The 13,702-nt window shown below is 48.6% G+C and overlaps 2 protein-coding genes across 4 annotated transcripts in view; one reads left to right on the top strand and one right to left on the bottom strand.

Moving 5' to 3' along the window:
- CPAMD8 (C3 and PZP like alpha-2-macroglobulin domain containing 8) overlaps positions 1-8,735 on the top strand; it is a 55,788-nt gene extending 47,053 nt beyond the window's left edge. For 2 of the 3 annotated variants that reach the window (XM_086767253.1, XM_086767252.1), the window contains exons 42-43: positions 4,270-4,438; positions 4,756-8,735. In XM_086767253.1, coding sequence (XP_086623379.1) covers positions 4,270-4,438; position 4,756 — 170 coding nt within the window. In that variant the 3' untranslated portion in view covers positions 4,757-8,735. The remainder of the gene's footprint in view (positions 1-4,269; positions 4,439-4,755) is intronic. The other variant, XM_086767254.1, reaches the window with a different exon arrangement.
- A 284-nt stretch (positions 8,736-9,019) lies between these two features.
- F2RL3 (F2R like thrombin or trypsin receptor 3) lies at positions 9,020-11,909 on the bottom strand. Its single transcript, XM_010125189.2, has 2 exons — positions 11,502-11,909; positions 9,020-10,842 (listed from the first exon to the last, which is right to left on the bottom strand). Exons 1-2 carry the CDS (start codon positions 11,602-11,604, stop codon positions 9,767-9,769), a joined length of 1,179 nt encoding a protein of 392 aa, XP_010123491.2. The 5' UTR covers positions 11,605-11,909; the 3' UTR covers positions 9,020-9,766.
- Between the last annotated feature and the right edge of the window lie 1,793 nt (positions 11,910-13,702).

Genomic DNA, 13,702 nt, shown 5'->3' with positions numbered 1-13,702 from the left:
ATAGTTTGTTTCATGCTGTTTCTAGTAAATAAACTGGACTAGATTTTTCCTGGCTGCTTTCCACTCATTAATTTTCTCCTGGCCTCCAACTCTCCTAACAAATCGGTAAAACAAGTTAATTCTTCACGAGAAGACACTGTGCCTTCTCGTGTCCTCCTTGTGGACCAGGGTTCAGACCAGTGTGTGTCCGACAGGAGAGAGCCATCCTCTTCTTCGGCCTTCCTCTGCTCTGCAGAAGTTGGCAGACAGTTTCGTATTCCGGTGTAAAAACACGAGGAGTATTTCATTATGGCTGTTTCTGTAGGTCAGTCAGTCAGACAGCGTTTAGTGTCTCTCCTTTTCCCTCCCTTTGTTTCTGGACTGAGAGTGCATATCTATAGAACAGACTGCTGTCTGTTGGAGGAACTGCGATGAATGCTTGTTGCCTTTTGTTCTGGGAAAATGCGGTGTACGCAGCATGGAGACTCTGTTTGCAATCCGAACCCTCTAAGGCAGCATTCCCAAACTGCTCGGTAGGGCGCTGTCGGTGTGCGAGGCCGTACCAAGTGTTTTGCTGCTGGTCTCCAGTAATGGACTGCAATTACATTATTTTTTTAATAAAAATTTGATAGTAAAAATATGGTTACCTGGGGAAAAAAACATTTGGAACTTGACAATAGTCCAAAATCCAAAAATTTTCAGAACAGTTTTTCTGAACTGCCAGTACCTGTCTGAGGAAAAACAACCCTCTGGCTTCTGTTCGGAACAGACCAAAGCAATGTTGGCTCAGCAGATGATCAGTAAGAGCAAAAGGGGAAATTCTGATTATTTTGTGTGTGTGTGTGTGGCATTTTGATACAGATGTTAGATTAACAAACCGATATACCGTAAGGAGGATATGTTTGTGAAAGCGCAAGCGTTTGGAGCTGGTGTTGTTCTAGGAGCTGAGCGTGTTCCGGCCGAGTCTCCTGGAAGCAACTGAAGTGGCGGAGCAGCCATGGCAGAGTGAGCATTCAGAGCTAAAACTGACTAAATCCTGCACCAGGAAAAGCGCCCAGCATGTGATTTTCATTAATCCTCCGGGCTCCTCTCAGGTCAACCACACGGTACAGGAATCAAAGTTTAACAAATGAATGAATCCCTCCTTGTGCCCGGGTCTCTTTTGGAGTCGCTGCTTTGTTAGCATTGAAGCATGTGATTGGTTTAAGTCTGCTCAGGTGCTCGGGGTTTCTAGTGAAAGTTTTGATGAGCCATGCCTAAATCTGTGATTTCCTAAAAGGATGCAAAACTCCAGGAGCCAAATCAAGCTTAGGGCAGGTTGATGAAACTGCCTCAGTGTGTTAATCTTCAGGAAATACCATTTTCCTGGAGAACCTCGTGGTATTTGTGTTGTCTGAAAGCCTTCTGTGTTTGCCATGTGACTTGTGCGGGCTCAGCTTGGCTCGATTGATGCTTGCGTTGTTAGCTCTTGTCCCTGTCACCCCAGCAGTGGAAACAATGAGAGCCAGCTTCCTTCCAGCAAGGAGTGGGGGACTTCGTAATGCGTTCGGGCTCACTCTGCCCAGCAGGCTGGCAGCGTAGTTCCACGCACACCAGTGAGCTTGCTAGAATAAAAAGCAGCTTTAGAGTTACGCCGTTCAAGGTAAGCAATTGTATATTGATGGGCCGGAAAAATCAGGATGTGGCACTTCTTGCAGCACCTAGCTGTTGTGGAAGCATTTTTAAAGTGCCTTGCAAAAGTCTGCAGCAGATGTTGCAGCAAGTGAGGCAGAGCGGCTGCGGTTTGATCCCAGAACTGCAGCCTTTTTTTGTACAGATGGGGAGATCCACTTCACATCTTTAGAAATATTCTCTGGATGGAGAGGGAAGTGTGCAGGGTGACAGGACTCAGCTGAAACAACTCATGTCTGAATCCTCTTCTTCAGCTGTTTTTTCTCACAGGTAAATTACTGAGAATTAGAGGGATGGCACAGGTTTTTAATGAGTAGCACTGACCCACCTCTCCCTCTAAGCACTGAAGCTCTGCTAGTGTGCTTTCACGTCCTGTTCCAGTCGTATTTGTTTGGACTGAAGGCTCCTGGAGCAGGATTTTGGTTGCCAACTGGAGTATCGGTATCCCGAGTGCCTCTCTGTCTGTGACTTTCCTAACATCGTTGTCACACTAGGCTACAAAAACGTGCATTTTCAGAGGCTTGGGGACCCTCAGGAGCTTTGATACCATCTCTCTGATGAAGTGGTGCTTCCATAGATCACTAACGCTCTTCTGAAATTGCCTGAATCTTCTCTGCCAAAAGTGCTGAGTGTGTAGCCACTGATGTTGGAAAACAGTATGTTGATATCACGGTAACTTTGTGATTCGACACGGATTTGGTGGAGAAGCAATATCCAAGTGTGGGGCAGCAGTGCTCGGTGGTGTCAGCGCTGCTGTGCAGCCCGCCCAGCCCCATGCTGCCTGGCCCCCGGCCTTCTCTCCACAGCCGGAGCGACGCTGCTTGTGCAGTTCTGCTCTAGCAGTTAGAAGGGCCGGTAGCTGAAAGAAAATTCGAAGTGGACTTATTATACTTTTATTTGGTGGCGGTGTTATTTAAAAAAAAAAATAAATGCCATCACCCATCGCTAGCTCCTAACAGGAACATCGGAGTGAACTCTGCTTCCAGGTGGAGTCATCTCACAACACTCCCTGGCAGGAGCATTATTCACAGGACCGCTGTTCTTTTAGGACTGATTGAACTGGCAGTGGGCCATTTTTCCTTTCACCCCATCGGTGTTCAGCAAACATTGGCTTCGGCACAAACGTTTGAGATGGGGGAGTGGTTTGTATGCAACAGGAAATGTCAGCCTTTCATCTTTGCTTTGACTCCAGTGCTGCATTCCTGGGAAGAGTGAGGTCTGTGATGTTAATTCTGTCCCTGGTGGACAGCAATCATCCATTCATAGAACGAGTTCATGATCTGGCAGGTTCTCACACGGACGAGGCCAAGAAGTGAACATAGAGACTGACTCTGCTTTCAAGCAAGTGTTCCCTTGCCTCGGGCTGGGCCTGTTGCTGGGAGGATATGGGAGGCAACAGGGAAGAGCCTTCAGATGTTTTATTTCTAGAGAACAAACACTTTCAAAGGCCTTCCTGAGTGTCCTCCTTAAATAAAGCCAACTTTTCAGCAGGGGGGAAGGGGGACTTTCCCTCTCTTACAACAGCTGTGGTTCAGCGATCGCTTTAGTTGGGATTGAGCAGTGTATACAGAGAGCAAACAGGACAGACGGACCGCTGAGCTGGCTCGAGGAACGGTTTAGGAAACGAGGACCTGTTGGTATTCCTCGAAGTTTTGTCTCGCAGTCTGGGCAGCGAGCGGCCACCCAGCAGAGAGAGGCACAGCCTGTTTGGAGTAGGGTACGTACGGGGTGAGTGACTGGGGTGAGTGCAAGGAGGTGGAGTGTTTCCGCCTGTGATGTGCACGTTCCTGTCTTCAGCGACGGGAGTTTCCCAGAGGTGTGTGACTGTGCTGAAGCAGATGGATTTCAGCTACTGCTGGTTCAGACTGAGGGAGAAGGGAATGGCTCTGGTGTAAACTCCTGGCCTGTTGTGCCAAAATCTTCATTCTTGTTGGGCTGAAAAGACATCTAGCTGCTTACACTGATCTTTTTCATGACGTGTACCAAGTAAACTACTCCATCTCAGTCTGTCCTCTAGCTTTGTAACTTACTTTTATAAAACAATGCTTAAAAGAGCCCGCGCGTTGCACATCTTCATGTGGATTGGTGTCTCCTTAACGGAGGTACTTGGCTTGGACCTACTCAAAGGATAGAGATGCAGAGTAACCCATCTGTGACATCTGGCATTCCCAAGGAACCTTTTAAATTTGTCTTACTATGTACAGGTCTCGGGGTGAACTGGTTCTTAACTTAAGCACCTCAGTTAATTAGATAATTTAAAATGAGATTTTAAGACTTTTTTTTTCAAATTACAAGGTCCTTTTTTTCTTTTTCTTTTTTTTTTTCCCATGTGATTTCTTTCATATTTTTTTCCAGTGCCCAGATCTCAAACTGGGGAATTGAAAATTCTGATTTACAGCAGCTTTTCTCCTTGCATGTGAATCTAAGCATGCACGTGCAAGTCCATCGACGAGTAGCCTCCATTACTCACATAAGGCACTCATTTAGCCCCTGATTTGCCGCCTCGATTAAAATTCCTTTCCTCTTATGTCATTCCCCTTCTCTGTGATGCAATCTGTGATGCCAACATGCAGTTTCTTTTGTCTGAACCAAAACCTGAGACGATGGTTTCCTTTCCAGCAGAGGAAGGCCCTCCGTTACAGACAGATCTGTCGTACTACTCCTACGAGTATGACCCAGACCCCTACGTGTCGGAAGCTGATGTTTTTGAGATCGTCGCAGAGCTGACAACGGCAAGCACCTTAAAAGAAGCGGACAAGGTTCAGGAAGCAGTGACCACAGTGGAATGGTGAGCTGGAGAGCGGGGCGTCGTAAATCTGGTTTGAGAGCCAAAATATAACATACTGACTCATGGACTGGGGCAAATGTATTCAGTTCCTTAACAGGGGCGTTCTTACAGCTGGCTTGCTCACCCCTTTAGCAAGGAATCACCAGGAACAAGATCTTGCTAGGGCAGCACATAAAAGGCTTTGTGACCTGAATGTCTCCATCCCTAGCAGAATAAAAAGTGACCTTTTAAACTTTTCTCTGCCCAGCCCCAGAGATGTTTCGCAGAGGTATGTAATGAGAAAGTGACTTTTCTTCATTATGTCCTCTTTTCAACAGAAATCTATAATTTAAGTGAAGAGAAGAGGCTCAGAATCAACTCCTGTATGAGTTTGTTCCTACAGACGACCTGCTGCAGAACAGAAACCGAACGATGACTACTTCCTGATGCACTCAGAACTGTAGGCTTTGCTGCCCCGAGGGGGGGGATCTGGAGCGCGAAGGGGGACACTCAGCGTTATTTTTCTGTCAGTTTTCCTGCCTTTTGTGCATCCTCTTTGGTGTACTTCCAAGGATGGGAGACCAATATGCTGTGCCCTCTAGGTGAGAAAAATAGAGGCTGGAATTCAAACCTATAGAGCATTTCAAAGTGTTTTCTCTACTCCAAGGATACTGCAAATGCCATTTCCTAGCTACATTTAGAAGCTAAGTCCAGGCCTTGTGCTTAGCTGAACTGCTGTTTGAGGAAAGATGGCTGAGAAGTTTTCTCTCAAATTATAATAATAAAAACCAGTGTGTTTTGCTAATTATGACATAGCAAGAGGCTGATCATCTTCCCCAGCCCGTAAGTCTACTACACCCACAATAACGTCCCACAACAGAAGAACTTCCCTAGTGGCTCCGTGTTCAGGGAAGTTGCTGGGAGGTGCGTTTTACCAGAGTAAACTGAAATCCCCTGTCAGGGCTGAAAGGCTTGACTGTCCACCGTGTGCCCGCAGGCTTCGGGTGGGGAGCTGCCGGCTGTAGCGGTGCCCGGGATTCGGTGGGTGAGCCCTCTTCGTGTTGCACTACGTGCTGATGAGGGCTGCGTGCAGCCTTCTCAGCCCCTTTCCTCCTTGTAACCCTGGCATGAAAATAAAGCTGACCTGAGGCGCAGTCCTTTTAAACGCTTGCCTGACTTCACCAGTCCCTTTTATTCTGCTCCCAGTAGGGTCCCGCTACAATAATTGTTCTGGCTGTGGTAATCTATGCATAGGCCCAGGGTCTGCTGGCCGGTACAAATCACTGGTGTCACAGAGGCTGGACTCCCTTAGACTGACCTGCCCCAAGCAACGTGGTAAAACTAAAAACAAAAGCTTTGTGTTTCCAAAAGTGCAGGAGCCAAGATTTTTTGGTTTCCCTTCCTGCCTGGAGCAGCATTGTTCTCTTTGGAGGAGTTACATGCAATTGCCTGTTGCAAAATAGTGTTAATATTTTATCTTCCCACTTCTATTGTTACCAGGACCCGGAGCGGGGTGGAAACTCCTTTTGAGGGTGTTTATTGGTGAATGGAAACAGGAAAAAGCCCAGCTCCATTCATTTTTAGGGCTTGTTTACACAGGAACCATGACAAGAATATATCCCAGTATAGACATTCCATTCCAGAATAAAGGCAATTTTATTCCAGAAAAATGTCCACATGGGGACAAAACAGGAGATATCCCAGAAGCAGAGCGTGTGTAGTTTCCAGTCCTTTTTGTCTGGGGCCAGATATTTGCAGAATGCAGTTGACATGATGGAGGTCTGGGGGCTTGAAGTTCCCAGAAATTTCAGAAGTGCTTTGCTGGCGAGCGTCCAAGCCTTCCTTCACGGCTGCTCCGAGCTCTGCTCGCAGGATCTCGGCGTGGCTCCTGCCCCTGTGTACCCACTGCTCCTCAGCAGAGGTTTCTGCCACGTCTCTTCAGTGTGCATGGACAGACCGTGTCCTCACTGTGTCCGCACAGCACAGCGAAAGCACTGGCAGCAGCATTCCTGTCTGGCAGGTAAATAAATGCCTCTCAACTAAATTCCATCCCCTGTAAGCAACTGGCCTGGCAGACGCTGGCTATTGTGTACACAGTCAATATTTATCCCCTGGATAAATAACAGACCTAGTGTGAGCTGCAACAAGAGCGTTGGTTTTTTGGTTTTTTTTTTACTTTTCTAAATATCAAAGCTGCACAATACAAACCCTGCTGTTTGCTGGTTCCAGCCTCGGCTGTTTAATGCTTTGAGTCTGGGAGAACGAGACATTTAGCCACCCTGATCACTAGCTTCCCACAGAAGGTGGGACCAAAGGTCTGGATTCTTCGGTCTCCTGTCCGTTGTTCCTTTCTGGCTGTAGTTTCTTGTTGCATCCGTTGTATGCTTCTAGATAGATATTTGAAGTCATTTTATGTTGCTTGGTCCTCTCACAGATCCTCGGGCAGTCAGACAGCATCACCACTGGGGACAAGGAGATGAAGGTAGGGAGTTTCAGCCAAGTATTAAACCAGACTTTGTTCACTTTCCTCAGGCTCTGGCACGTATAATGTTCTAATTCAAGATGCATACAGCTCCCCATTGCTGCCAGCTAAAGAATTCCTCCTGGTGGTGCCAGCCCATCAATCATGGCCTTGTTCTGTGGAGTGTCTGTGTGCCAGTGCTCTCACCTGGTAGCGGCAGAGGAGTCTTGCTTCTATTTACAACCAGAATAGAAGCCAGAGAGAGCTGGACCCTCGGAGGGCAAAGGCAGAGCAGCCTTGGTGTCCTTAACAGAGGCAGACCAGGACAGTGTGTGAGGTGATGAGCTGTGGTTTCTGGAGCCTGGCTTCACTTTGAGTGCTCCTGCACAGCTTGGGCACCTCCAGGGAAACCACTGGTTCGTCTGCTCTTGGCAGCCTCCATCTCCCCCTGGTCTTGCCACACCAAACTAGCTCCTTTCTGTAGCTAAAAAAAAAAGTCATTTTATTTAAGGAATTGAATAAAGGAACCTGCAATTGCAGCTGTGGTTGCATTTTCTCCCCTGTCACTGCAGTAAAGGAGCAGGTCTCTGCCCTCTTCTCCACCCCAGCTCATAGTCTCTCTGTCCATAGCTTTCCCCTGTCCCAGATTTGTTGTTCTTGTTTCTTGTAATTATCATTAATCCTTATCTAGGAAAAAAAAATCTAGATTATTTTTCTTCCATTCTTCAAAATCCTGCCTGGAGTAGAGAAACTCCAGGACTGGGTCCGTGAGAACCACTGGCCACAGCGTGGCCTGGCCAGACTCAGTGTTACTTGTAGGCTTTGGCCAGTTCTGACTCTGAAGCTTATCAGTCCCCCTCCTGTCCCTGAGAACACAGGGACACCTCGGCACTGAAAACTCCCGTTTGTGAAGCCCAGCCAATCATAGTTTGGAGAGAAGGGTTTGATTTTTTAAATTTTTTTTTTTTTTTTTTTTTTTTTCCACCAAGGAGGAGACCAGCTCAGTGGTGGAAAGCCAGCAAGGACAGCAGAGGTGCTGCTGCTGCTGCTGCTTTGTGGCTAAGAGACATTTGACCCCCTCTGTCAGGGAGAGGCTTCTCCTTTCCTGGCTCTGATGATCCCTCATTGCAAAGACAGAAAAGTGCCGCTGGGTTCGTAAGACACAGAGATTCCTGCTCACACCAAGTTATGTTACTGAAAAGCTGCAGCAGTGCTACTTATCGGTGATTTTTGCTTGCAGTCCTTGCAATGAAATTAATATTTATATATTTGTAACTGTACATTATGCAGAGTAATCATTACCACGGTATTTATTTTAAAGCAATAGTTCCCTTGTTCCTTCTCCTCCAAGTGTTTTGGTCTTCCCTCTTGCCCTCCTTCTTAATCAGCCTCAGCAGAAAACAAATACCAGCAAACTGTCCAGCTTGCCTGAAGAACATCCTTGAAACAACAGCACCTGCCTTGCTGTCGGTGACTGTTGACATATAATGCGCAATAACCTGGTTTTCTTTGCTGTGAATAGATGATCTGTTTAGGAAAAAACGCAGCTCAGTTTGGATTTTGGGGTTGGGTTTGGGGATTTTTTTTCTTAGTACTTGTTTCTAACGGAGTGGCAATAACTCTGGCTACACCGGGTCTCCTCGTTCAGTAGCTGGCGCATCCTCTGCGCGCGCAGCGCTGCACCGGAGCAGACGCGCTCTAGTTTTTCACCTGCTTTTCGCCCCCGCGCATACGTGTACATACAAATAGTTCTATGACCAGTTTTGTTTTGTTCACACAGATCTTAGCAAGTCTGAGTCCAGAAAAGGGTTTGGTTTAGATTCTGATAAATATTTTATTAAAAACTGATTTTAAGACAACCTTGTCTGTCTCTTCTTATTTGCGTTGTAGGCTGTAAGTTTGTTCACTCACAGGTTATGGTGAGGACAGAAGTCATGTCTGTACCAGTAAAACTAACGAATTCAGGAATTCTATGGACATTTATCACTTGTTTTCTACCTTGCTGCTTACTGGGACGTGCCCCGGTTGTGTCTGAGAGATGAGCTGGCTGCATTTTGTCGAATACGCAACAAGCTCTGTTTCGCAAGAGACAGCTCTGGCTTGCGTGTGACGCTACACGAAAGAAGCGTGGAGTTCTAGAGTGAGGTTTTTCTCAATTCTGTCTTTAATATTTCCCTTCAAGAGACATACGGGTTTTTAAAATCCAGTAATACAACCTTCACCCCAAACAAATTATGGATGCCAAGGGTTATTTGCGAAAACGGGGATAAGTGAATGAGACTTTTACACTTGTTACCAACAACGGGCTGACCTTACTGTGGTGCTGCTTACTGATCAAGCCAAGAATGAATTTTGCTAGAAAGTAGAGCCAGTGCTCTACTTTCTCTTGGCAGAACATTTTCGTTCAGGAGAGTACCTTTCACGTAGATACCTCCTAGTACCTTTGAAATGGTGGAAGGTTTGCAAGTTTCTCTTCTTTTTTTTTGTTTTAGGTGAAGGGAATATGTGTTCAAGGACAGCAAGCAAGTCAGTAGCAGAAAAAGAAATAGAACACAAATAGGAATCAGTCTGCAGGATGCATTAGGAAAAGCAGACCTAGGTGTATTGGCCAGAGCATCCCTGGCAACGCGTGACCAGAGGAGAAGTTGCGTGCAGTGTCCCAGTAACAGATCTGTAGTTGTTCAGCACTCCACATCTTGTCTGGACTCCACACGTCTCCAGGAATCCTGTGGTCCAGGTTCACTCAGTTTTAGCTATACAGACAGGAGGAAGGACTTGTCTCCTGGAAATACTGCTCACTGCTCTGGAGGAAACTTTTGGGATCCCCGTGTTGTCCTTCCCTTGTCCGCACTGTGTGTTGTGAGTGCTTTGGGAGCGGGGATGGAGGCTTACACCAGTGAATCTTTGGAACTTTTTTGAGGGAGTGTTTCCTTGGAGGTTTTTAGGGATGTGGTGGTTTGTTTTCTGTGACTGAAGAATCTCCTTCTCACCTTTTCCCGGAAGTCTTCGGAAACGTAGTAGTAGACGAAGGGATCAGCGCAGCTGTTGAAGGTGCTGACGGCCAGGCTCACCATGTAGCTGATGTACAGGCTGCCGTACAGCTTGGAGTTATAGCTGGAGTAATGAACAAGGAGCAGAACGTTGCTGGGTGTGTAGAAGGCCACAAGCGTGAAGAGCACGAGAGCTGTGAGCTTCATAGAGTAGGAGTACCGCTTCCCGCTGTCCAGGAGGGCTCGCAATACCGAGCAGTAGCTGAACAGCATCACCACCAGAGGAGCAAGGAAGGCGCAGGCGATCAGGCAGATGAAGTAGTAGAAGTAATACCCGTCGTCCTCGTGCCTAGGGAGAACGTCGTGGCAGAGCGTGACATCTGCTCCGTACAGGGGATACGACTGCTGCTGCAGAGTCAGGGGCAGGGTGAGGACAGCAGCGCAGAGCCAGATGGCAGTGCAGGTGCAGGCAGCAAAGGCGGGGGTGCGGAAAGAACGTGAAAAGAAAGGATGCACCACGGCCAGGTACCGGTCGACGCTGATGCATGTGAGCAGCAGCACTGAGCAGTACATGTTCCCGTAGAAGAAAGCTGTGGTGAGCCGACACAGGCCTTCGCCAAAGAACCAGTTGTTCCCCAAGAAATAGTAGAAAATCTTGAAGGGCAGCACCAATATGAGCAGCAGGTCTGCTGCAGCCAAGTTCATCAGAAAGACGGTGGAGGTCAGCTTCTCGGCCCTGGTGGCCAGGACCCACAGGGCCAGCCCGTTGGACGGCAGCCCCACCAGGAAAACGAAGGTGTAGAGGCAGGGGATGAGGCGCACGGTGACCAGGCTGCCCAGCTGAGAGCGCGTGGCCTCGTGGATCAACAGGTATGTGATGTTATTTATGGTCGCCTTTTCCCCGGGGATGGCTCGGGGACACGGTGTGATCTCTGGTGTCGTTACCTGCTCGCTGGTGCTGTTTTGAGAGTAATCTGTCAGACAAACGCAGTCTGTTACTCGCTGTTTGTGCCGTTACCCTTGGACTTTGCAGAGCAGGCTGCATACGTAGCGCTTACCCCAAAGGCTACAGGTTTGTGTTTACGCTGGGGTCCCCAGCAGTGGCAGCAGTCTGTAAAATGCTGCTGTGTGATGGGCAGGAAAAGCCAGCCAACAGAATTACGTGTGCAGGAGAAACCATCAGCAACCTTACTGAAAACGTACGTGGTGCCTCTGTTGCGTGGTTTCCCACGGCTCACAGATGGCTGCTCTGTTACACGATTGTCAGCAGGCCCGGGGAACCAGAGAGCAATTCCTCTGCCCGGCTTCCAAAAGCCTCCTAAGATCTGGGGTCACCCCAGCGTAAAGTCATGGCTGTGGGAGTCCAACTTTTAGCTAAAGATTTTGGTTTGAAGTCTTCTCTGATTTACTTCTCCTCTAATTTTCCTTTCTCTTTCTAGTTTCTTCCCCCCCAGTTTCTTTCTCTTCTGTGTCACCTTCTATCACCTCCTGCTCCCACTAGCATGCGCACAAAGCCCGGAGCGTGCTCCCGTGTGACAGCTTTACAAAAATGCATTTTCAGGGATCTCATAGAGGCACCAAGCATCCAGTACTTTAAGAAGCAGCGATTTTTCACCCAAAGACGCGCACTCACCGTCGTAGTCTGGAGAGGCCAGGCAGAGTCCCCAGAAGGCCCAGCACAGCACCATCCTGTGTGCCAGCCACCCGTTCCCGAGGGTCTCCATGCCGGTGAGCATCCAGTAGCGCAGTGCTGCTCGGAGCTGCGTGGGAACGGCCGTGTTAGTGACCCTGCTTACGCGTTTCCTTCTGTTAGTCCTTAACTGACGGAAGCACCAGGCTGATCCCGTGGAGGATGAGGCGTAGGGGGGCTGTCACGACACGCACGAGTACGCGTTGCCCAAGCAGAGACTTAGCTCCAGTGTCGGACACTGGGCTGGGAGGGGCATGCGTAGCCAGATCCAGAGCGTACTGGGGCCGTGCTTCACCGTCAGAGCGAGACGATGGCTCGAGTGACTCATTTGGGCCTCCTTCCGGCTCCAGAATATTCCTGGAAATAACAAATGTGGTCAGATCTGATGCAGTTTGAATTTGGTTTAGAGTGTAAACTGAACTTCTGACCTCCAGTGTCACGCATCCTTCCACCCAAGGAGACCCAAGTGGCTCTGTGTGAGATTCGAGGTCTTTCTCCACACCCTGCTTCAAAATGCTTTTGGGAGTGCAGATTGAGAAATCATCCCCTCGCAGAAACATAAACGAATTGCAGGAAAGCTGCAGATGCAGAGAAACCTCCTCAGCTCCCAGGGGGTACGCAGGGCTCTTGCAGCTGTTAAGGGTCTTTAGCGTCCCCAGATCAGGCTGGGCCTTCCAGAGTTCTCTTGTTTCTTTATTTCTGCTCCTGCTCCCTGGCTAAACAGGGGACAAAGCTCCTGCCCTTCCTTCTGGATGTCACTGCAGAGGTTGATCAGAAGTCCTGCGGGTCAGAGGTGTTTGCATTTGAAAGAATCAGCGTGACCACCAGCCTGGAGTGCTGTAACACAGGGACGATAAGTGAGGAGGTCTCATGGAGACGCTGCGCTTCCGCTGATAAACCCCCAGGAACAGCGAGCGCAGCTCCATCCAGCAGGAAAGGGGCCTGACACGGGTACAGGGGAAGTCTGCTGGTGGGTAGATAATGGTGAATTTCAGTCACTCTTGCCCAGGAGGAGCTGTGTTTTTCCAAAGATGTGCGGTCTCCACCCAGGAAGCCCCGGCGAGGGCTGAGCCCTCTGTGTTAGCCAACAGCTTGGAAGGGCGGCGCGCTGCTGCCGCGTACCTTGCTGGTTGTACGGAAAAGACGACACGAATAACGTTGTAAGAGGGACTGGCAGACGTTACCTGAACCTTTAAGATCCTTCGTTGCTTCGTCCCTCCCTTCTTTAACTCCTGGAGAGTGTTACCCCCTGCCATGCTCTGCCTTGCACGGCACTGCTGGGAAAGTCCCGAATCCTCTCCCGTCACCTGTGTGAGAGCCCCAGCATGACCTTCCCAGTGATCACCAAGCGGCTGGGCCGGTGGGGCAGGAGGTCGTAGCTTGAGAGGCTGCTGGTTTTTAGGCTTTTGCTCTCCGGTCCCCTGCCTGGCTCTGCAAAGGAGGAAAGACAGAAGCTGGAATCCAGGCAGTAGGAACTGTAAATTTGGTTTGGCAACCTGAGAAGCAGTTCATTTCTTTCTCCTCAGCTTATGAATGGCCTCTTCTGTGAAGGTTGCAAATCTGAGCCTGGCTGCTGTTTGATGAGATTCTTCTATTCCAAGGAGAAAATGATCCTATTTCCTTTGCTTTCACCATATTCCCACATCTTTGTGCCGAGCGTGTCGAGAGGTGGAGTTCCACTGGCAGGGATGGGGAAGATGCAATGTTACATGTTTTGCTTTTGTGATTCTCTCAGGATTTATGAACCATTACAGAATGACTCATGTGGCCGCATATTTTCCGTGCCTCAGCCAGGATCCTTTCCATGCTCTGTATGCAAAAAATTAGACATAATCAGGTTCAGATAGTGTGCGAATTGCAGCCCTGCTTCCTATGGCCAGGTCTCTGGAGTGGAGCAGAGAGAGGTTACTCATTGCTGTATCCTTTATTTTTCAGATGCTGTGTGATCTTTAGTGACTGCTTTAGATGCAGAACAGCTTGCCTGAAAATGCGAATGCCAGAGGTTTGTCACGGCTTGTTAACATCTCTTTAAGTCGTGTGATCCCTGCCCTGTGGGGGAACAATTTGGTTTTAAAGTAATTCATTGTGCAATAGATCATCTCCTGGGAGAAGGCGCTCTTTTATTCCGTGGCTCTGAACCCAAA

This window comes from Chlamydotis macqueenii, chromosome 26 (genome assembly GCF_036417535.1).
Source record: "Chlamydotis macqueenii isolate bChlMac1 chromosome 26, bChlMac1.mat, whole genome shotgun sequence".
Taxonomy (NCBI): domain Eukaryota; kingdom Metazoa; phylum Chordata; class Aves; order Otidiformes; family Otididae; genus Chlamydotis; species Chlamydotis macqueenii.
The sequence above is the reverse complement of the archived record's forward strand: the minus strand, read 5'-3'. Positions and strand labels throughout refer to the sequence as shown.